This window comes from Carettochelys insculpta, chromosome 1 (genome assembly GCF_033958435.1).
Source record: "Carettochelys insculpta isolate YL-2023 chromosome 1, ASM3395843v1, whole genome shotgun sequence".
NCBI lineage: Eukaryota > Metazoa > Chordata > Testudines > Carettochelyidae > Carettochelys > Carettochelys insculpta.
This window is the reverse complement of record NC_134137.1, coordinates 229,375,303-229,400,016: the sequence shown is the minus strand read 5'-3', so window position 1 is coordinate 229,400,016 and position 24,714 is coordinate 229,375,303. Positions and strand designations below refer to the sequence as shown.

Genomic DNA, 24,714 nt, shown 5'->3' with positions numbered 1-24,714 from the left:
TCATCGAAATAGGCTATTTCGATGTTGCTACATCGAAATAAGCTACTTCGAAGTAGGCTTCACGTGTAGACGTAGCCAAAGAAAGCAGTGTGGCACTTTAAAAAATATGCAGGAGAAGGTATTTGATTGGGAGCACATAGAGCATGAAAGCATCTGTCCTACTAATCCTGGTCCTGCCAAGATTTTACTGCAGTTCTTAGCCAGGTTGGGAATTTTTTTATAATTCTTAGAACTCTTCCTGGAAATGAAAAAATTCCTCTCCCACACACATAAGCGTGTATGTACTCACACACACACAAAAGAAGAGGGGATTCAGCCCCGAACTGTGAGAAAACTAGAGTCCTGGAGTGAACACGGTGTGGAACAGATCCTTTAAGTGCGTGGGACTCTTCACTGTCCTAGCTAACTCTTCTGCCTCCCAGCTTCAGCCTCCTCCAGGAGAAGGATGACAGGAAGAACTAGCATGTGATATTCCGTAGCTTCTCTCTTTCTCCCCAATCATTTTGTCAGCTATAGCATCCAGAGTGGCAGCCGGAAAACAATGTTGCGGTTTTTTCTTGAAAATTAAACTGGCACCATTTGAGAAAGGCCTTTTTTCCTAAAGCAAGAGTGCACACAGCTTCTCAGGGAGAGATTTCATATTATAACAGCTGTCTCTCAAATAAACAAACAACGGTGGGAGCTACAGCTTGAGTTGTGACGCTACACTCCTCTCTACAAGCTTCGGGGGAGCTGTGTCAGCGTCACTGAATCATGCTACTGGGGCTTTTACTAAAGTTTTCCAACAGGTGATGCAGAACAAATAAAGGGAAGGAAAAAACAGCAGAAGATGAAGAGAGGAAAATATTTGACTTTCTCTTTATGCTGAGCAACCCTCCTAATAAACTGCACCATAAACCTTTGGTTTTCATTTGCTCAAAACTTTCCCCCGGAGGTCTCCATTTGGGCAGAATCTGGCTTGATAGGCAAGGCAAGTCCGAATTAATTGCTGCCTTGGGGACATGGTATGATGGTGTGACTCTCCAAATCCATCCAAGAAAGACCTCACCTCAAAAATCCCCCCTGCCTTAAGGCTGACAACACTACAGCAAAGCTCTGCGGTTGGGAAGGTGCTCTCCGATTGCTTGTGGAGCTCAGAAACAATGTGACAACAGACAGATCATAAATTATGAACAAACAAGCCACGCCGAATCCAAATGAGGATGGGGTGAAACTTGGACTGGCATGGCTCTATACCTGGAAACTTCCTCACTCCACTTCCTTGCACATCTCCTCCATGTGCTAGGCCATTTCCATGAAAGATCTGATCCCTACACAGTTCGCTGCCCTCTGGTGCCTGAGTTCCCAGGAAATGTGTTTGGAGGGAAAAAGGGTGTGCCCAACAGCTTGGTGTGACATTGACATGTAAAGTAGGTCACCTGCTGGTGAGCTGACTGTTTTTTGAAAGGACAGTTAGGGGCTAACTTTGTACTTGGGAATTCAGCATTGGATTCCTTTCTTTGCCATAGGCTGCCTGTGTGATCATGGGCAAGTCTTTCTATGCCTCAGTTCCCCATCTGTACATTGGGGATGATACTTGCCTTACCTCACCGGTATGTTGTGAGGATAAAGAGGTGAAAAACAGGGAGGTAGACATATCATAGGGAGATGGGGGTCCTACCAGTAAAGAGCCAGCCTCAGATTTGATTTGTTTGGTTTCCTGAAAAGTGGCAGGAATGTGGAAACTAGGGTTTTGCAAAATAGCGTCTCCATTGTACATGCAGATGCCAAGCAGCTGAATGTTTAAGATAGCCAATCCTCAACAGGTTGAACCTCTTGAGTCCGGCACCCTCAGGACCTGACAGGTGCTGGATGATAGAATTTTCCAGACTATGGGAGGTCATGTCTAGCAGCATTACCAACACTTCCACTGCTTACTAGGCTCTTAGAAGACATTTAGGGGTAAAATGCAGCTAAATAACCTCACAGAACACTGAAAGCCAGGGCTGGTGGTGGGAAACAAACCTTTTGGGACCACAGGAAACTTGGCCACACCCATGATAAGTGGTCATGCGGTTTACTAAAATCATGCCGGATTATGGCTGTTGCCAGATGAGAGAGTTCTGGATTAGAGAGTTTCAACCTGTAATACACAATAAATTGCCAGCTATACTTTGATGGCCTGATTGAATCCCCTTTGCATGGGCTCCTCCTTCCTCTGGGATGTGGTATTCCTGCAACCAGCAGGAGGCAGCTTACCCATTAGAAAGTAACAATCTGCAGACTTAGAGGGAGAAGACCAAGTGAAAGAAAACCCTAACCCCCAGATGAGCAATGACTCTCTCCCTAGAGCTCTGACAGTTGAGATGAACCAGGGTAGGCTGTGCCAGGAGCAACCAGAGCCTTTGGATAGGGAAGGAGACTAAGGAAGTATACTTCCTGAGTACACAATATAATGGTGACATGAATTCAGCATGCAGCAGGCGTGGGCGGGCCAGACATATGGAATGGATTATTGACACACACAGAGATACCAAGGACATCTTTTTTCATTTTCAGACAATGGAATTGTTTCATTTATTGCACAGTATTAAAACTTTATAGCACTGAAAACAAAAACAAAAACAAAAAAAAAAGAGAGCAAATTTTGGATAGCTATTCAAGGGACCGACCTTATTAAAATAAAGCTGGCAGTGAATCTTCTTCTGGTATTCCCTCCTTTGTAAAGCTGGCATGTGAGGGAGAGAGTTTATGGATGGGCAGACAATTGGAATTTTGAGTGGGGTACTGTGAAAAGTTAAAAGGCTATGTGGATGCCCTCCAGTACTCGTTGGGCTAGGTTTTCAGAAGCGCCTGCCAGCTCTCCTTCAGGCACCAAAACAAGTGGTGAGATGTTTTCAGAGATGCTTAGCATGTTGAGCAATACCAATGCAGAAAAGTACTTAAGCACCTGTTTAATTTTAAGTGCATCTCAATTCTATTTACTTCAACAATATGTGGGAATATGATTGTGTGTTGCTGAATCAAGGCCAAAGATCTTGATAACACAACAGTGAAAAAGCACTTTATAAAAGAAAAGCATCCATAACAAACAAATAGCACTCTCAGTCCACTGCTATAACCACTAGACAACATTACCTTACCAGGAATAGATGTCACGAAGCCTAAATTTTGACATTTAGTGCCATCTTGCAAACATTTATATAACTTGTTTAGAAAGTGTGTTCCTTCCTCATCCAGTGGCTGGTGAACATACAGAATAAAAACCCAGTACTGCTACTACCTAAGGACGTAACACATTTAGCTCCAGTGGTAGAAGTCAGTGCTATGGCTTGGAAGATCCCAGGATCAAACGCAAGTGATCTTCTGTTCTGAGGGAGAGGTTCACTAGAGCTGCTGATTAGAGTGGATTTTTTTCTTGTTTTATTTTAAAAATAAAAACAGGAAAATCCCCAGAGGAAAGCTGTGCTAAAACAAGATAGACAAGTTTGCAAAGTCAAGGACCAAAAAGTTAGGAAAAGAAGGAAATATATTAGCTTGTGCAACCTTAATTCTGCCCCTGGTGTGTCTGCATGATCCGCTCTTTAATTATATGATCACACAGTACTTCTTTCCACAGGACGCCTTCCTCTTTCAGCGAAAAGAAAGGCAGGTGATGAAGGCAAAGCTGTTTAGTAAACGTGGCTGTTCTGTGGAGGAATACTATCTCATGTGTTGCACCTGTTGGGAGTTATGTAGTGAATGAATCTGCAGGAAGACAGAGGATGGCCGCGTGGTTTAGGCAGTGAACTACCTACAGGAGAACAATGCCACCTTCTGCTTGCGTGACTTGAACATGTAGAGATGCGTTGTGTAAGCAACTGCTCTGACTCCCATTGGAATACGCTAAAGTGGACCAAGACCAAGCAGGGCGCTGGCCTTCTTCTTCCTTGCCACTGACACACAGAGTCGAGGAGCTTGGGTATTAACGGGCCCACTTCCCCTACAGGGTGGGTTTTCCCAAGGTGCCCCAGGTACAGTTGAGTCCTCAGTTTGAAAGCACTGCTCACCAAAGAGTGCTGCGTTTTAGTTCTGTGATGCTTCTTGTTGGTTCCCAATAATTCCCTTTTTCTCACCCCCCCCCACAAAAGAAAAAAAACCCTGAGTAGTTACAATGAAGGGTTGTACAGTTAGGGAGCTGGCGCCCAGGGTCAAATGGAGCCGTGCTTGGTGCAGGAGCCAGGATGGGGGAGGGGCATTTCTGCTTCTCTGACGGGAGGCCATGTGAGCATGATTTCCAACTCTTCTAAGGGACTGCCACTTCATGCCCCATGCACCCCAGCAATGTCCCCTGCCCTTACACAAGGGGAGTCCTCAGGTGCACGGGTAGGGCAGCTATCCTTCCTCTGCACACCAACAACGTGGGGGGGAGACGAGGTGGAACCGGAGGTCAGCTTCTGGCATAGAGGATGAGGATAGGTAAAGGCTAAGGGTCTGCGTGCAGTATAACGTCAGCCAAGCTGTGCATGGATCTTCTTGCTTAGTGAGTAATGGGGGTCAGCGTGTTACTATATGGCACGGGGTGTGCAACACAGACATGCTACCATCGCTGCAATTGCTTTTCTTGGTGTTTTGTCCTTTTGAATTGTGCAGTGTTCCTGTTGTACTGACCTCATTGTGGGCACTTTATTCCCTTTAGTTTTCACGTGACAGGGAATCCTCCCTTAGGATTGGGGTTGTCGGTGGTTTCATGAGATCAGGAAACTGTCCCTGTTTCTCCACAGCTTCACTTGTCCCCTAGGAAAAGCAGATCGTGCTGGCACACTGGATTGACACAGGAGGTGATATCTCAGCAAAGCAGAGAAGATATTTCTAAGGTCCTGGGGATGCCAGCAGCTTTCATGTAGCTTCAACATACAGTTCCAGGCTAGCTTTTCAGTTCACAAGTTATTTTGCCTTGTCTCTGAGCTCTGTGAGCTTCCAGAGGCCACCGTGTTAAACAAGCAGTTGTGTTGTAATGTATTCGGTACTGGTGTAAGCCTGCTATATCGAGATGTCTTCTGTTCTTACTTCTAACAGCTTAGCAGCTAATAAACACCAGTCAACAATCTTTCCCCTAAACCTCCTCTTAAAATATAGAGAGTTTGGTTTGCCAACTCCAATATATTTAAAGCATCCGAGCTTCCGGGGTGACTATGGAAAGTTAACTAAGTGAGTGGAGGCACGTGCAGGGAGACATGTTTAAAGGCAAAAGCCAGCTATAGTATCAGCACATCGTCTGCTGAGAGGCTCTGGGGATGTTAGAGCCACTTGTACTGAAACAGGATACACTGGCACATTTCATAAAGCATCGCTTAGCTTTGCTTCATGTGTAGAAGGGAGACAATCTGACACTGAAAGACAGGCGGAAATGAGGGAATTGTAGAAAGAACTGAGTAGATTCTGCTCTAGAAAGGGAAATGTTTTGGGGGAGGAGGAGGAGGATCCCATAAAGGCCATGCAGCTCTTTTCCTGATCACTGTTCTGCATAATAAGAACTTTAGAATCAAGGCATTTAAGGATAGCTGTAACCAAAGAACCCACCTAACACCTTCTGTGTGAACCCCAAACATTGTAGGAAGCCAAGAAAAGTGCAGCTCACTTTTTTGTCTGCCCTTTTCTGCACTTGTGTTGGGTAGGAACCCCAAGTGGAGGTGCCAGCTATCCCAAGAAAAGGCCTGTCACTGCACTTCTGACCCAGGCAAAACTCGAAAGCAGTGGGGCTCTCCTGAGAAAGCCTCCTTAGATTAGGTTTCCAGACTCAATTTGAAGTGAAAATGGGGTTCAGGTCAGTGACCAAAATCTGGGGAAAAGAAAAGGAGGGAATTCATAAAAAAGTCCTCCTTCCTTACATCTTCTTGAGGTTCACTCGGTTGAATTCCACCCTGTGGTCATGTGTATGAGAGAGGCATGAACACACGCATTTCATGCTGTGCAGCTTGGCAAAATCAGCAACAAAGGACTAGTGGCCAAAACTGTCCCCCACAAGGAAGAAAGTGATTTTAGAGTCCTGGTTAAAAAGAAAAATAATTGGAAGACTGATACTGTCTACTCATATCCCAGATTAGGAAAATTCAGTTTTATTCTTGTGAACAACACCTGTGCTGTAGGACTTGCTTGAGGAATTCACAAATGTCAAGGTGACCTTGCAGTGGCCATTGGCAGTTTGCCAAATGAGGTTAGGGCTATTTCTTTACTGAAGCCGATATACTTACTAGCTGCTTGACATGTTCTACCCTTGTTCTATTTTCATTCCACAGAACTGGCCTGGAGGCCATTATGGAAACATATGCATTCTGGAGGCCCCCTGTGCGCACCCTCACCTTTGAAGATTTCACTACCATGCAGAAGCAGCAAGGTGAGCCACTGCGTGAAAGGCACAAAAATGGCGGCGGGGAGGCAACAGCACATTATGTTGTGCATCTGGTATCACAGACTGATATTGTCAACTGCCATGAAAAGATATAAACCAGAAAAGAGAAGCAACCAGTTACACAAAGATGGAGGCTTTAGGAGACGTGCTGTAATCGCTTGAATATCCCCCGTATTTCTAGTGGGCCGTGAGGAGCTACTCAGATGAATATGTGAGTTCAGTAGGTGCGAGGAGGGTACAGTAGGGATGTGAGGGAGACACGCCTGCTTGAGGAGAAGGTGACAGAGAAGGGCACTGTTTCATATTACCATCCGAGTCATGCTTAGATGTGTTGAGAGGAAGAAGACTTTTGATCTATTAGGGACCCTTTCTGAGCCAGGAGATTTCCTGAGCATGTATCATTACATTCATGCTAATAAAATCACTCCACCTAGGAACTCAAGTCTTGCTTTCAAGTAACATTGGTGGAAATTGCCCAGTACACCAGAAAGAACCTTTTCACAGGTTCCTCATGTTTCTTACTACAGTTTTAGCCCCCCATACCTCTTGGCGTGTTAAATGTGGCTTTCACCTCTTGCTGGCTACATCAAGGATAAAAATTTCCTGAGCCTTGCTTCCACTCAGATTTCACACTGTCTGGAGTTAGCTATCACAATGCAAGAACACACCTTGTGTGCGTATGTGCACCAAGTGCAGTGAAGACAGTCTGTACTGGCTGACTTTACTGGATGCTCCAGTGATATCAAAATATTAGCAACACATGGGGTTAAAACTCAGACTCTTGTGTCATGCTGCCGACTGTGATGTGTCAGGCACAAGCGTGTGACTTCATTTCCCCATGAGGTAATAGAAATGCAGACAGAAGAAGCCATGGATCTTTATTTATCACTGCTCCTTTAAAAAAAAGTTTGCCGCAGTGTGAAAATCCCATTTCAAGTACCTCGATGACGTATGTTTCTCATTGCTTTCAGACAGATCGTGATACCTCTTCTCACATTGCTAGAGCCTGGCATGGATACAAAATCAGTATCCACATCTGCATCTGTAGAAATGCCCAGATATAAAGTGGATATCTGCGGATTTGCAGGGCTGTACAAATTGAGCAGTTTCTTACAATTAACGTCAGTGAACTATTCATGGTAAATGGTACACTTCACTATGAGTAAAGGTATCACAAACTGGTCCTTTATTTTTAGATAACAATGCAAAACAAACAAAAAATCCCCACCTTTTCATGCTAAAGGTTATAGAGTTAAGTAACCAAAAGAGGAGAGAAGCAAATGTTGAGACTGAATGCACAATTTTAGGGCCACTTTGTCTACTCAGAATTGTGCTTAGCACGAGACCAAAAGGAATCTTAGGTCAGGGACAGAACTAGCCCCAGCATAAACAGGAGCATCTTGAAACCTGCCATAATTTATGTCCTACTATTGATGGCCTAACGGGGCCATGCCAATAGGTAGGGATTGTCAGGGTGCAGGGCTGTACCGCCCATACACCCTTCTCCAGACAATGCACACTGCTGGGTCAGAAGAGGTGTCGGCAGAGAGGTGCCGCACTGGCTGTGTATTGCCTAGGAATTCCCATTGCACCAATGTAATCCCCAGGTAGCCCATTGGGCCAGCTTCCTTGTAGTACATAGCCAGAAACTGGCAATTATGTCAGTCTCCTTGTACTGGGTCCTGTCCTCACCACAAGCTGCTGCTCAAATAGTACAAATATAAGCGAGAGAGTGTTGTCTACACCCTGTAGTTAAAGGCTGCCTGGAGTCCAAAGCATATTTTTACATGGACCATAGTTTAATAAAAGATTGTCTTACGGGCACCCCCTCCCTTCGACTCATGATCATTAAAGCACCCCCCCACGCACACACACACACACTGTTTGTCACTGCCGATTGGCTGGCCTCCCTGTTTCCTATTTATGATTGCAGTTTTCATGTCCCCTCCCCTTGGCTATCAAATAACATCCCAGTAGCAATGACAGCAGTTGCTGATGTGGTGAAGTAATATTAGGAAAGGAAAGTATTTAATGTATTTTTAGCTCCTTTTAATGCAATTTGGCAGCTGAAAAATCAAGACAAGAGCCAGCACCATTTGACCTGCTCCCTGCAGCACCCCCCCTCCCCACTCTTTTCCCTCAACAGACCCCTGGGTTCAGACTTGCCTTAACTGAAGTGTTCCCCATTTCTGATTTGCCAGTCTGATGTCTAAATAATGTTAAAACTACATAACTGATGTTCTTCAGACTTGGCTGGCTTGGGGTGCTTGTGACGGCCTTGAAGAATCATGCTAAATTCGAACAAAATTGAAAATTTTAAGGGTGTTAGGTTTGATTTGCGGGAGCATTACTGCTGCTTCGTATCACTGGAAACACAGAACAAGCCTAAAGCAGGCGAATCCTGTTACCCTGAGATTTTCCCAGCCCAAAGGAAGCCTCAAGTGGCATGGACCTTCTATAGCAGTCTCTGCATCCCTCTCTGCCTAGCCTGTGTGATAGGCAGGGCTGGACTTAGGGGATGGCTGCTGGGGTGACTGCCCAGGGCAGCTGTGTGTAAAGCGACACTGTACAGCAACACAGGGGGTTTTGAAAAAGTGTGAAAATTTTGGCCTCAGTGTAATTCCCTGGTACACACTGGGATCTGTGATTTAAGAAGTTTAGGGCATTATGTTAATAAACATGCACAAAGCACGCAGTAGCCTCTTAAACTGCGTGCGTATATGGCATCTGTGACTGAGAGATGGACAAGCTGTAGAAATCCCTGTATTGCAATGTAGGTGCCTGTTTTGGGATGGGGCCCTTTAGAAGGGCAGTGAAATGTACACTTTCTGAGATGGCTGAGGGGCCTGAGGTGTGCAAAGTCAAGAATTCTGAGCTGTCAATGTCCAGGAAGGTGGAAGGAATATTGTTAGAGCTGTGGCAGCGATAAAATGTGGTTGTTGCAGGATCTGCTTCAAGTTAGGAATAAAGGTCAGACACTGACACTTCCTGTTAGACCACGTGACATGGCTGTGCTACGCCATTGCAATGCAATGCAAACCACAGAATTCTGTTAGCAAAATGCTGCCATATAATTCCGGTAGTGGATTGTCGTGAGTCAGTTTTCAAGGAAGCATGGCGCTTACTGCTCAGTCAAATTAAGAGCCACAATTTCCAGAGCATAGGAAAAGTGACAATGGTGGGGTAAAATCAGCATATACATTGAGGGCAACAGAAAGGCCAGTAAAACCAGTAATGTCACTTGGTCATAAGTAGCACTTGAGAAGCTACCTCCATTTGGAAAATCACTGCGTTTCTGGTTTGTAACTTTGCATTTGCTGGTGGTTTCTTGTGGTGGCAACAATGTCGAGAAATTCAGAGCCTTTGAGCCATAATTGTAATTTGCCCACTAATTCCTGGTTTTAGGTGCCACTGCAATCCATAAAATTCTTGCTTGGATGCTGCCCAGTTCTCTAGGGGTACGTCTACACTAGGAACTAACTTTGAAGTTAACTTTGAAGTTGGGCACTACATCAAAGTGGCCAGCAGAGAGTCTACACCCATTTTCCCTTACTTCAAAGTTAACTTCGAAGTAGGGAGCCCAACTTGGAAGTCCTAACTCCATTCCTGGAAATGGAGTAGCGCCCTACTTCGAAGTTTCACTTCAAAGTAGGTTGTGTGTAGATGCTCTACTTCAAAGCTGATTATTTCAAAGTTGCACTTCAAAGTGAGCAACGTGGAAGTTATTTCTGTAGTTTAGACACAGCCTAGGTGCCCAAATTCACCCAGGACACACATGTTTGCAGTAAAAGTTCCCTTGGCCCTTAGGTTCTACCTCTGAGCATGCACAGTGCTATCTTTATTTCATGTCTGAACATCTATCTCCCTCCAGAGGGATCCGTGATTTGGGGGAAGATGGGCATTCATCTGTCCCTCCAGCCTGCAAAGCCTGATCTGCTCGGTGGACTCTGAGCAGGCCTGACGGATTGAGTACAATTCAAAATACAGCCAGAGGAGAAGGAGATGGTGCTGCCTATGCCCACCGTATAACTCGTCCCTAGCTGTTAGAACGCTCAGGTGGGATGTGGGAGACGTGTGCTTAATTCTTCCCTCAGGCAGAGAGGGAGACAGGTTTTGAGAAGGGGTCTTCCACATCCATCAGTGCTCTTGAACCACTGAGCCGTGGGGTATTCTCAGAGAGGGTGGCCTCAGTCTCTGTCCCTCTCCAGCTAAAGTTGATCCACTTTGTGTAAATAACAGAAGACTCATAGGAGCTGGGGGCCTGGACCATGAATTTCTCACCTCCCAGGTGGGTGCCTTAAGCACCAAGCGCAAGATCTCTCTTTTACATATTTATCCACGGTGGAATAGTTTCGACAAAAGAGACAGAGTGAGCCTCGCCCCAGAGTGTGCTGTAGCTCAGAGGTTAGAGCACTGGCCTGAGATGTTGAGGACCATAATGCAAATCCTTTGCCTCCTCAGGTAGGTGGGGAAATTGAATCTGAGTGTTCTGCATCCCAGGAGAATGCTCTAGTTACTGAGCTAGAAGTTACAAGGAAGACATCACCACACCCACTTACTGCTTCTCTGGCTGTTTTGTGTGGTGTGAGGCAGGTACCTAATCCATCTGACAAAAATTCCTTAGGTGCCTACGTGGCCTGACTCCAGGAGATGGATTTCTATTGGTGGATCACCAGAAATGATAGGTGTTCCCTGCAGCCTGGCATTAGGTGTCTATTGCTCTCAGAGGGGAACTCTTCAGGATACGCTTCTTCCATTGGCATCTCCCACTGACTAGTTTAGGCAGCTCATCGCCTAACATTCTGGCTTTTTTGGTGTTTGGCCCTCTATTTAGTGTGTGTTGAGTTTAGGTACCTATCTCAGGCTCTGTGGATTGCAGGGTTATTCCTGTGCCAATCCTACAGGGTGATCTGGATCCCTTGCTACTACGGGCCATAGGCTAGAGAGAAATCAGTGGGGGAGGAGCACCTCCCAGCAGCTAAGCTCCCACTCTCTGCTCTCTCCACCTGCACTTCTTGCCTACTGCTGGCCCCACTGGCCAAATCTCCCCCACCCCCCTAGTGCTTCCAGATTCAGGGCATTCAGGAAGCTCTAGGGGGGAGGGGAAGGAAGGGAGGGGATGGGACACTCAGGGGAGGAGATAAGGCAGGGGCATGGGCTTTGGAGGAAGGGGTGAAATGGGGGTGGTGTTGGAGTGGAGCAGGTCAGATCTTGAGGGAGAGGGTGGAATGGGGCAGGGAGGCTTAGGGCAAAGCACTCCCCCTGCTGGAGAGGAAGTTGGCACCTGTTCCATGAGTGTATTGAAACTAAACCTGTATTAATACAGCCAATTGCAATGTCACAACTCTAAGGTGAATGAATGCAGGCCCAGCCTCAAAAACGAGGGTACAGTATCCTGGAAAGCAGTGTCTCTGAAAAAGATATAGGGGTCATACCAGACAAACAAATGAACATGAACTCCCAGTGCAATACTGCTGCAAAAAGGGATAATGTGATCACTGGAAGCCCAAACAGAAGAGTAACATGGAGAAGTAAGGAGATAATTTTACCTCTGTGTATGGCATTGGTGAGACAAATATTGGAACACTGCATACAGTTCTGATGGCCACATTTTAGACAGAATGTTGGAAAATAGTAGAGTGTTCAGGAAAGAACCACATGTGTAGCGAAAGACTTAAAGAGCTTACTCTGCTTAGCTTGTAAAAAAGATTGAGAGGTGACCTGATTGCTGAGTTAAGTTCCTTCAGGGGGAGACAATCCTGGATACTACAGGTCTCTGTAACTTTGTGTGGCAGTGATGTCCACAGTTTAATCATAGAGGATGTGTCTAGATTAGGAACTAACTTAGAAGTTAATTTCGAAGTTAGGCACTATTTCAAAGTAGCCAGCAGACTGTCTACACACATTTTCCCTTACTTGGAAGTCCTAACTCCATTCCCAGGAATGGAGTAGCGCCCTACTCTGGATTTCAGCTTCAAAGTAGGGTGTTTGTTGATATGTAACTTCAAAGTTATTTTTCTTGTGTAGGCACAGCCAGAGTGTGTGAAAATGTGTTTCTTTTAACAGTTTCGAAGTTGTCACTTTTAACTTAATGTGTTCTGTGTTCTGAGAAAGGGAAAACAGAAATAGCTGAGCTATCTCCTCTGTAGCATTCGTTATTTTATAGATTTAGCAAGTCCCCTCTCAGTCATCTATGTTGAAAACTATACAGTCCCAGGCCTCTTAATTTCTCTTCCTATGAGAACTTTCCCAGGCCCTTACTCTCTGTCATTATACTTCTCCCTGTCCTTTCTAATTCCTCAATCTCCTTTTTGAGATGAGGGGGCCCATTACTGCTGGCAGTGTTTGGTTGAGGCCACACCACTAATTTATACAAAGACCTTTTAATATTTGCCATCTACAGTTCTCCATCCCGTTGCATTGGCACTTTACCATTATTTGCTTTTTTGACTGCACCTGCATGTTGACGGCATTGCCTAGTGCAGTGGATGCTGTTGTGTTACACCAGGACTGACCAACTCTGTAGTTTAAAAGAATAACAGGTTTCTGTTTGCATTTGAAATCACACATTGGATACGGCAAGCACTTGCGCATGTGCCTGACTGACTTCACTGGGGAGACTCACTAGGAAAGTTAAACACGTATGGAAGCCAGCTCAGGATTTGTGCTTTCGAGGTCACCACATGGACCTCCCAGTAAAGGGCATGCTGCTTCTGTCTGAGAACCAGCATGCCTTTCAAGGCTGTGCCCAGAATGTTTCTTGAGGAGCAGAGGGTCCAAACGAGTCCCAGTTTTACAGGAAGTGGAGTTTGCCACAATGGCCACAGCTTCAGAAACAAAAACACGACATTACAGATGCTTAGAAAATATAATGATTCAGGAACAGCTGAACATTTGAAGCATGATGTCACCATCACTGAAATCTACTTATTACCAGGGAAAATAGAACTGTGGATTATTGAATGCATATGGCAAAGAGATGGGGGGAAAGCCAAGGATCTATTAAACTCTTTAATTGGAGTATATTTTTGAAATTTAGACTGAACCTGATCCAGATTCTCATTATTAAAAATATGTGGTGTGGTTTCTTGACTCTAATAAATAACATAAAACTAATAATAAATAAAATAAGAGTTCCAATAACTCTGGACTATGTCACTTTCCAACATTGAGAGGGCTGTTGCTGGATCCTTTATACTAGTTTGGTCTCCACAAGACAAAAAGATGAGCAGATCTCTAACAAAGACTGCACAAACATAAGATTAAACAAAGTGGATTAGACTATTAGACCCATATCTCACCAGTACTGTGGTAATGATGAAGACATGAGACTTCATATGAAAGCAGAGAAAATGTGCAACAAGCAAAGATTAATGCACCCAGCCAGTTGTGCATTGCCCTACTTGGTGGGAGGGATTTCCCCCTGTGCAGCAACGAATAGTAAGGCGCTGCTCCTTCCAAATGGAATTTCTTTGCTCTGAAATGGACCTTCGCTGAGAACACTACCATCTGTTTCAGAGCCCAATTAACTGCAGCATCCCCATTGATCCCAGTTGCCTAGTGCACGCTGGGTGGAGAGACTGTCTCTCTTTCATGCCACAGTCCTTCAATAGCTTTCAAGACTGGGACTGGGAGCTTGAAATAGTTCTAGAACTGAACAGGGAGCCAAAGGAGTGTGCGGCGCATTGATGTGATGTGCTTGTGCTGCTCTCTCTTGTTCACAGGCAGGATGCTGCTGGCTGTGCAAATTGGAGTTTCACTATAGGCTTCACAGTCAGCAGGAGGGTACATTGTAGCAGTGTCATGTAACATGACAAAGGCATGGCCCAGCGTGGTTAGGTCTTCGGCTAAGAAGAAGAGACGTGATCGGGCTATTTTACTGGCAAAATGGAACAAGGCCATAGTTCCAAAAACTGAGATGAGTCCAAAAGGAACCCGAGGCTGCATGATCCATTGGCAGTTGAAAGAGAGAGGCCTTGATACTGATTTCCCAGCTAGTCTTTTTCCTAAGTGTTCATCTCTTCCTCTAGGCATCACCTCAGTTTAACCTAGATTGAGTTTGAACGACTTGCTATTCAGTACAGTGCTTACATCTATCAGGTTCTTGTAACCCTGAGTCAATGCCATGACCACAGTTGCTGAAACAAAGATTGTGAGTGGATGTATGTGCGGCTCAGTGTTTATACAAGAAAGTAAATGAGATTGAACCCAGCAGGACTCACTATGCAAGGGCTCTTTGGAGGGAGAGATAGGGGAAAGGAGCAGTGGCCTGTTAAGTTTCTATGGGATTTGTATGGGACCCCAAGAAGAGTTTCTCCATTGAGAACACAGAAGGTAAAGTCAAAGGCATCTGGGAGATCTATGTGTTGGTGGGATTCTAAAATCTGTAGGCCCATGTATTCCTCTTCACCCTGTTTGGTTATCAGCAGCGTGGGGAGGGATTTGCTGTGAAAGGTTTCTGTAGAGAGAACAGAAGGTGGACTTGGCTGTCTTCTTACAACTGCAGTTGAAAGACTGCCAGGATAAAGTGTTCTGTGATTGCAGAAGGTTTTTGGGTGAACTACCAATGCTTATCCTTGGCCGACCTCTTGGGCAGCCAATGAGGATGAAAAATGCTGGTGTCAAACAGATGAACTATTTCCTGGACAGTGGGCAGATCGCAACATAATAGAAAACGCATCACCATTGTTGGTCTACTGGCCACCACTCTTTTTTCCCTTCTTTTTTCCTCGGCAATCACTCAATAATGAGTAGAATGCCTTAATGTCACTCTCCTATTTGTGAGTCGGTTGACGGCTGATCAGACCAATTCTGGAGCCTCAGACCTTAGCACAGAAACAGGGGCAACATACAAGCCTCATCTGAAGGCACTTGGATAATATCATCAGTGCTGCCTCAGCAGAATCCTAAATAGCACTTGGGAGGGTAGGGTGCACAAACACTAGTGCCCTGGGAGTCCAACAAGACCTGCATCAAAGCCATTATCATTCATCAACTGGTTTGTTGGACTGGTCACATGGTTCAGATGTCTGATCAGAACCCCCCGAAACACATTCAGTTTTCAGAGCTGAAGGAAGGACAGAGGAGCATTGGGGGCCAGCAGAAACAATATAAGGATGTGCTGAAGGCACTCATGAAAAAGTGCAGCATTGGTGTTGACACTTGGGAGAGCTCTGCCCAGGACCACCCCAGTGGAGAATGGTCATCCGTGAGGGTGTGGCACAGTTTCAGAGGTCCTGGCGCAGTGCAGATGGGGAGAGGGGGAGAAGGAGAAAAGAGCAGAAGAAACTGCCTCCCACACTTCCAACATCTACCAACACCTGCCCCTTCTGTGTTAAGACCTGTGGTTCCAGAATCAAGCTGATCAGCCATCAATGGACTCACAAATGGAAGGGTGAGAGGAAGACGTCCTACTGGTTATTGAGTGACCCAATGCTCAGTTCTTTGTTTGTGTGTCCTCTAGTAAGTTTTCCCCCCACCTAAATGCTTCCCTCCTTTGTGGACATTTTCGTAGAGTCATATGGGAGACTGAAAAATACTTCTGAGAAATCCTACCCATTTGCCTACTAATGCGACAACTATGAAAACAGTCTTTCAACCTCATCTGTATTCTTTTCAAGAACTTGCAGTGAATTGATAATTTAGTGATTGACCAAACATTGCGGTGAGGAAAGAAGGCAGGAATGTTCTTGTGGGGCAAAACTTTTGGAGAAATAGATCAATTTCATCACCCTATGCAAGGGGAAAACATAGTTTCCAGAACCAAGAAAGAAAAAAAAGATGGAGTCTAGTACGTTGCAGATCTGGGAAGTCAATTGTGTTGCTTCCATTTGTAGCTTGCTGATAACCCTGGATGGAAAATTCCACTGACTTTTGCAAGGAATGTGGGTCTGGATTCCTGTGATTCACAAATTCAGTACTCAGCATCGTGAGGATAATCTGTACAGGAATGACAGCCTGGATGGAACTGCTAAGCCCAGGGCATTGCTTTTTTTGAACAGCGAGGACTCCTTTTCCATTGGAAGGTCACACAGCGCTGCACCTGCTGGGGTTGAGCCACATAGAAAGTGGCGTCAAAGTTATGTAGTTTCTGAACATCTCCACAGATGGAGAATTAGTACAGGCAGAAAGAAGAAATTAATCTGAGAGGCTGCCAGAGTAATGTGATGAAGAAGTCTGGTGTCTTCTTCCCAGCTTTCTGCCATTTTTAGATTTCTGTGCAATCGAGTTCCTGAAAATTAGTCAAAGCAGACAGCAATAGAGAGAGGGCATGAGAGGGAGAACTCTGTTACTTGTTGGTCATATTTGCAGTGCAAAGTTTGGAAGGACAACAGAAAGTGAGGAGATGACCTTTTATGCACAGCATCTAGGTTCAATTACAGCAAGTGAAAATCTGTCATATATCTTAAACTACTAGCTTCACGATCTCCATTGGGGTTTGATTAACACAGGAATCCTGTACTGTAAATGATTATACTCCATAAATGGATGCTAAACCAAGGAATCTTAGTAGTCAGCAGGGCTTCAACAGTGGGGAGTAGGCGGACTAAATATTAACTAGAACACTCTTTTGAGAAGTAGGTGATAGCAACCACGCAGTAGTGACCAGTATGCTGAAAGTCACACAAGTATGTGTAGCCCCTCACTCAGACCCTCCTGAAACATTCATGTTTGGATGATCATTTTCATTCCTGTTCTCTGTGCAAAGGCTAAGATCTCTTGAGCCATTTTTAATCAAGAGCGTATGTGTGTACACATGTATGCACATGTGGTCGGGGGCAGAAGGGATTATGTTTTTCTTATCAACACATCTGTTCCCTGTATGCAAGCAATCATCTAATGAATGTCAGAACTAAAAGGACAATATTTTGAAAATCATCTAGTGTGATTGGGACTTAGGCAAAAAGGAGCTTTTAAAATCCCTTTAGGCTTCAATCTACATCGTTAGGTGCTTAAATAACTTTAACAACCTGGCCCCAAATCCATTTTCTAAAATGACTTAGGATGGAATGAGCTTAAGTGTCACTGGAAGCCAAGGAGACTTAGGATCTTAAGTGAAGCCAAGCAAATAAGTGTTTTTGTGATTCAAAACAAAAAAAACCCCCACAGTGCAATTTGTTTCTAACCAAAACTGGTTTTTGTTTGTCTACGGTTACACTACAGCACTCTGTCGACAGAAGTCACTGTCAGAAGAGATTTCCCAACAAAACTTCACAGATTGTGGGCGCACACAAAAGCCAATCGGAAGAGCACTTTGCTCTGTCGACCGAGCAGCTGGACTGCCCAGCCACTGAGAAAACAGGCACCAGGAAGCACAGCAGACAGGGTTGCCCATTATTGTGGATGCCCTGTCTGCTGAGAGAAGGACCCTGCAGCTTTTTTGTAGACAATCTGTCGATGGCAGTCTTATGCCGCATAGCAGAGAGGCAAAATGCTGCCTGTGAAAGTGCTGAGTTTTGTCATCACAAAACGCATTTTGTGTGTGGATGTTCCACCAGTTCTGTCGACAAAACTGGGGTTTTGTTGACAAAATTTGCTAGCGTAACCGCAGGTTTTGCGTCCCCCAAATGAAAATCAAAAACAAAGCTCTTAGTGGATCCAAACATACCAGTATTGAAATGAAACAGAAACAAAACAAAATCTGTTCCATTTTCATTTGATTTTTTTCAGGTTGTTTTTAGATCAGAAATGAATTTTTAGGGGAGGGGTTCCTTGTAGTTTTCAGGGACATGCTCTTTTAATAAAAAGTACAGCTAGCTAAATTTTGAAACAAAACTCCCTTTTGAAATGAACTCCAAAATGGTTGAAAATAACTGTTTTGATTTTCTCCGGGGGGGGGAAAGTACTTTTTCTGTCAAAACTATATTTTAAATTCAACCTGAATTCACAGATAGTGACAGTGCCCTGAGAACTGCAATTTTTTCGCAAAGTGAGCACTCACTAAATATTCTTCTGCCCAGCTCTGCTCCTAAGTGTGTGAATCTTAACTGGGGGAGAGAACTGAGTACCTAAGTCACTCAAATGTCTTTGAAAACTTTAATCCTACATTCAGATTTGCATCGGTTTGACTGAAGGCTTGTCCATACAGTGAGATAATGTGCATTATCCGAGTGTGATTTCTGAATGCACTAATGTGTTGTGGCTTACTGAGTCCATGCAGACACTGCTGGTACCCCCTAAAAGTCCCCGTGTGCCTTTTAACAGAGCTCTGTTTCAAACAATGCTAGTTTAAAGTACCCTAGGGAAGCTTCAGTGTGCATCGGCAGCATCTGTGTGGGCCAGTGAGTGTGCCACACATCTAGAGCACTTTAGAAATCACAGTCCTGTAATGAGCATTGCCTCACCATAGAGAGAAGCCCTAAAGGTGTCGTTTGAAGTCAGTTCAATGACCTCAGTGCACAAAGCTGTTTAACCATGTACTGTATTTCAGAGTAAATTCGGTTTCAATTTGCCACAGGTCAGTTAGCGACAGATTTATGCTCCACCTAAATAAAGTGTTCTTAAATCCAAACAAGTGTCTGTCAGAAAGTTTGCACCTCTTTAATGACACCATTGTAATTAAACCGGTGAAACTGGTCTGAGGACAAGGCCTAGAATGAGCTGGAATCCATTCGTTTTTGTGAATGATAAGAATTGTTTACTTGGGGCTCCAATCAGTTACCCCAAGGTAACCTGCCAGGGATCGGGGGGGTGCAAATTCAAACAAACTAGGGAACAAGGTGTAACTGTGGCCCTAATGAGGCCTGCAGAAGTCTTTCTGCCAGTGATAAGACAAGAGATGGAAAAGACCCACTTTGACTATTTGCAGAGTTGAAAGTCAGGAAAAAAACATGTTTGCCTTGTAAATTGTGTGTATTTGCTATGAGAAACAATATACCTGGAATTCTAAAGTGAGATTGTGAGAGGCAGGTGGGAGAACAAATTGCAGCCTCACTACACTTGAAGGCTGCGTGGAAAATGTTCATTTTCAAGTGGTTCACCATGCGGCTCTGTGTGCTTTTATTTCTGGAACTGCCTTAGGCCAGATTTCATCAGCTGGGCATTTCTGGTGAGGTGCTGCTGGGTCACTCTCAGGGGCTTCAAACAGTTCACTTACGGATGCGGAGATGAATTGAGAAGCCCCATAGAGATGTGCTGGGGGCGGGACTCCGTGCCAACGTCACCTTCCCCAAGCCCAGCCATAAGAAATCAAGATCTGACAAACACAACCCTTCCCAGACTCTCTCTTCACAATGGAATCCATCCACTAAGCAACTTGGAGCTTTTCCCTCTTCCCCAATAAATACGTTTGGTCCATCCCTTCTGAGCTCTCCTCTGCTGTAGCTCCCACGGCTGCTTCCCTCCTGCTCTTCAAATGGGCAGGCAGCTCACTCTGCTCTGGTCCTTAATTCCCTGCTCCCAGCCCCTCAGTACATCACAGTCTTCTCCTGGTCACCCTTTCCTCCCTTGTCACAGGCCCAGGCCCTCGCCTCTTTGAAATCACAGGCCGGCTAGCGCCTTGCTCCCTTTGCCTTGGTGTTGTCTGCTTGGGCACTTGGTGCTGCTCCTGAGGCGAGGGTGAGGGTCTGTTCTGCGACTGCTCAGACTCTTTGGGATTCAAGAGAGATAGTCCCAGGGGGACAGAACAGGAAACCAGAGCGTCTCTCAGCGCTGCTGTATGCTTTCCATGGAAGCAGGGTATCTCTTAAGAATAGCACTCTATGAGCTGCTCTCTCCCCTGGCAGCACTCCGTGATGCTGCTGCATCGAAGGGACTGGACACTGCTAGCCCCTTGCTCCCCCACACACAAGCCGACTCCTAGAATTTGCCACTCTCACCCCCATCTCCTACCTCCCCCTCCCCAGATGATCTCTCCATTGTGATGTTAGATGGAGGAGGATAAAGCGACAGCTGTCTGCTAAACTTGGGGTGATGGGGTGGTTTAAAGAAAGCAAGGAAAATTAATATACTAATTGGGAGTTAGCCCCCCATTAGCAATTATTTCCAGCCACTTGGCTCCTCCAGTGCAGTACACCTTTGTATATCTAAGGTGATTACATTGAATTCCATGTGCTATGTGCTGCTCCAAGAATAATCAGGCTTCCTCTAAATCCCTGCCTTACCCAAAGCTATGTTGCCCCTTGCTGCTTTGACTCAAAGACCTTTGACTCTTTCATGTTCCCACAAAGCACCAAGGCACGCTTGTGCTCACCGATGGCTGCAGAGTACAGGGACTGTCCCTCTGTGATGTGCTCGGAGGCAATACAGGGAGGAGGACATGCTGGTGGTGATGGCCTGACCTTGCCAATACAGCAGCCTGCAATGGCAATGAACAAAACTGCTCAGGGCTTGCCTTCAACAGGCAAAAAGATGTGTTTTAACCTCATGTGAATAAACAAGTCATTCACAGATTCACGGATTCGAAGACCAGAAATGACCACCAGCGTAACACAGGCCAGGGAATTGCCCTAGAATAATTCCTGCTGCAGGGTGTTTAGCCAAATATCTAATCTAGATTTGAAAATGGTCAGTGATGGAGACTCCACCACAACCCTCAGCAACTTGTTCCAGTGGTTAATTGTCCTCAGTATTAAACGTTTATACCTTATTTCTGGTCTGAATTCACAAGCTTCAGCTTCCAGCCACTGGGGCGCATGTTATACCTTTGTCTTCTAGATTAAAAACCCATTATAAATATCTGTTCCCTGGGTAGGTACGGTTAGATGGTGATCAACTCACCCCTTCATCCTCTTTTTGTTCAACAGATTGAGCTCCTTGGGATCACTGGAAGGCAGTGTCCTTTCATGATTCTTGTGGCTCTTCTCTCCACTCCTCCAGTGTATCGACATTCTTCTTGAACTGTGGACACCAGATCAGAACACAGTCTTCCAGAAGTGGTCGCATCAGTGGCAAATTTAGATATACAATTATTCAAGAGATTCTTGTTCATGCACTTGAGGACTGCAATAGCCCTTCTGGCTGCAGCCTTGCATGGGGAATTCATGTTCACAACTCAATATCTATTTCAGTCACTGCATTCTGGGAGGCAGTCCCCCATCCTGTCATTGCAGCTGACATTCTTTGTTCCTAGATTTGTACATGTGCATTCAGCTATATTAAAGCATATAGTGTATTGCAGCCAGCCATGTCTTGGCACAAAGAACTTCTGGAAAGTGGGGGAGGGGGAGGAGTTGTTAAAAGAGAAAATGTGTTAAAAGAATTGACTTGCCAAATCATAAGGCTTGGGTCGAGTGTGATTAAGGCCTTTGTCTATACACAGAAGTGCACCAGTTTAGTTAAACTGGATTAGTGAAACTGTTGCAAATCCCTGGGTGCAAATGCTTATTCCAATTTTAAAATGACTTATTTTGGTTTACTTGAAACCTCTTTTTAATTGACAAGCTAAACTAAATCGTGCCTCATTTAAAATTTAAATAAGAGTGCCCACATAGCCTTTTGCATTGGGTTAACTAATTTGACTTAAAACTCTGTGTGGACAAGGTCTTGGTTTGGTGAGCATGCACTTGCTGGACTTAGAGCTTTCTAAAGTGGGTATTAACTATCTGTCCAAGAACCAGATACTACACATGTCAACACTAGGAAGATACTAAGGAAAGTTGGCTGGTAGGGGTTACTTGAAAGCTGCTGCAGCCGACAGCTCAGAAATTTCAGCTAGCAGAAAAAAACTGCTGTTTGCCTTTTAAGCAAAGCAAGCTGATAAGAATACACAGCTCCTGTACTTCAGGCCCTTCGTTGTCTGCCATCCTGCTTCATGTGGCAAATAAAGCTGATGACTGTCCTCTATAAAGCACCTGGCACCTCATTCCTCAAGTGATTACCTCAGCCACAGGCTGACTGCAGAAATTGGGAATTGCCAGAAAACTCTTGTGTTCCATGCTTAGTGGTGAACTCCGCAAGTCAGTGGTCATCAGCTCTGGAATTGAGTCTATTATTATTATTATTATTATTTTATTAGCCAGCACTAGGACCTGGTGGAAAATAACTTTTAGGTTGACTTTGTCTTAACTACTGGATTTTCACTGCAGGTCACTGGATATCTTGGGGCAGAATCACTTTAGTTCCTGATTATTACATTTTGTAGTACCACGAATGCAGATCTTTGCCTTCTTGTTTTGAGGAAGTGGATTGTCAACTGTGGATAAGTTTCTGTCCCATTGAACAAACTTTTCAAGCATAGCATATATCACAGCCAGTAGTTTATGCTGCTTCCCTGTACCATTTTCTCCAATTCATCATAAGATCAGAAGAGTTCTGTGAATTTGTTACAATGAATAATTTATTCAACACATTTTACTACAAATAGAGCTCGACATTCTCACAAAGTTCACAGAAGGTATTTGTTATTCATATTTATTCCCCAAAGCTGTCTGCGTATAATTAATGGTCTGCAGATTGTTCACAAAAATTTAGTTTTAAATAATCACCGTTTGACATTTGTGCTGTATTGGTTCATTTTCTATCACATGGCATTGTGTCTGTTCCCTAGCCGAGTGACTTGTTTAACAAACAAGAAACTGCAAATTTTACAACCAGATACAAAATTCTTAGTTCACTTGCAGGGAATCTGTGTGCACTCAAGCTCAAATTCACTTTTCATGAGTATACCTGCTAAGAAAACGTGACTACTGGAAAGTTCTTGGAAATTAAAAGTCCTTTAATGAGGTTGAACCAGTTTTTCTTTTTCGGAATTTGAATGAATATTTGGGAACAATTTTTTTTCTGTAGCTTATCCAGCGTGAGATAGACATTTTCAGTTGAGAAAACATTAGAATGATTCAGAATTGTAGTTTGGTTCTGATAATCACCGAGGAGTTGGATGCTTAAGACCAGCCCCTCTTCTTGTGTGTGTCACCATTTCTGTTTCTCATTCCAAATGGAAAATTGAAACAACTGTACCTCATTTCTTCCAGTGTTTCCTTCTGATCTTCTCCCACTCAATTTCATCTCCAATATTTGATTATTTTCTAACAGAACACAGTCAATTTCCCACCACCCCACCCAGCCTCCACATGGTGAAAACAGAACTTACCTTTCAGTTACCGTAAATATCTACACTATTTTCACCATCCAGACGCTCAGCCCTTCTACGGTATTCAGTCTTTTCTCGTTTTCAGACCAGGTCCTGGCAGGCTCCAACTCATCTTATTTTTTTCCCACTGCAAAGCCTCACAATCTGTCCTTTCCTAATGAAACTCATTGCAAAAATCCTTCTTCTTACCTGGTGAGTTTTACTTTGAGTACTGTATCTTCCTCTTCTCTAATGTCTCTGACTCTTCTCTGGTCCCTTCCAGCTTCAGCAAAATTCAGCTTCTGCAATCATCTTCCTCTTTCTCTCCTCTGGCCCCACCATGCCTTTAACCATGCCACTGGCTTCCCTGTACTTTTGCAAAGCTCGTCCATGAAGATTCTGAAAATAAAAAAATTATGATAACTTATGTAAAAAGCATTTGAAAGAAAATACCTTGTACAGCTTCTTGTGTGCAGCTCTCAAAGCCATCCCTCGGCCTCGGTTGACTCATTTCCCCCATCCCATATTCCTTCCGAGTATGTTCTGTAATCATAATATTGTGTTTTCAGGTTCTTCTTATTATCAGCACAAAGGGGAAAGGTGTTTTCTTTCTCTGCAAGGCACCAGGCACAGGCTTATTTTTTAGCATGGCTAATTCTGTCCTGGAAATGAAAATAACCATTTATCGTAAAGGAGGGGCAATCAGTTTGTTACCATTTTAAAATTAAAGCAGAGGATGGAAGAACTTCCTCCAAGTTTCATTTGCTGTGCAGAGCGCACCGCACCTTGCAACACTGTGCCTTTTTAGAGTAACTTTTCCCCTGGCTTTGATCAGTACTATTGATTCCACGAGGAGCCATCACAGAACATCATGGAATGCTGTACAAACCCCACATGTGCTTAGCCACTTCCTGCCGCTTAGCTGCTTCCTTTCTTCCTGCTCACAACACTAATGATAAAACGTATGCGTACCCAGTGCAATGCAGTTTGCTGAATAGGTGGTCTTCCTGGAAACTGGGAGAGAGTGAGACAAGACTTTAAATAAGAGCACACTAGATTAATATCCCTGTAAAATGAGGATTGATTGACAGATGAAGTTGGGTTTCCTGGCAGCTGGTTTCACTCATCTAGAATTTGCTGCAGGGTGTTTTGTTTCTCTTTCCTACTGTAAAAGGGAGGAGGATCTATGTAAAAATCAAACAAGAGGAGCAAGCCATTTCATTTGTGAAGGTAAGGTCCAAGCTAATCGAAGGTAGTTTTTGTGGTGGCCATTTTGCCTTACATGGCTGCTTACTCAAAGATGCCAGTTTGTAAGGGGACCGTCTTGTTTTACATA

At 44.4% G+C, this 24,714-nt stretch overlaps 1 protein-coding gene across 2 annotated transcripts in view; it reads left to right on the top strand.

Annotated features, from left to right (window-relative positions):
- Positions 1-24,714, top strand: part of TBX15 (T-box transcription factor 15) — a 173,168-nt gene that overhangs the window by 98,308 nt on the left and 50,146 nt on the right. For both annotated transcript variants that reach the window (XM_075000977.1, XM_075000966.1), the window contains exon 7: positions 6,258-6,355. In XM_075000977.1, the coding sequence (XP_074857078.1) occupies positions 6,258-6,355 (98 nt within the window). The remainder of the gene's footprint in view (positions 1-6,257; positions 6,356-24,714) is intronic.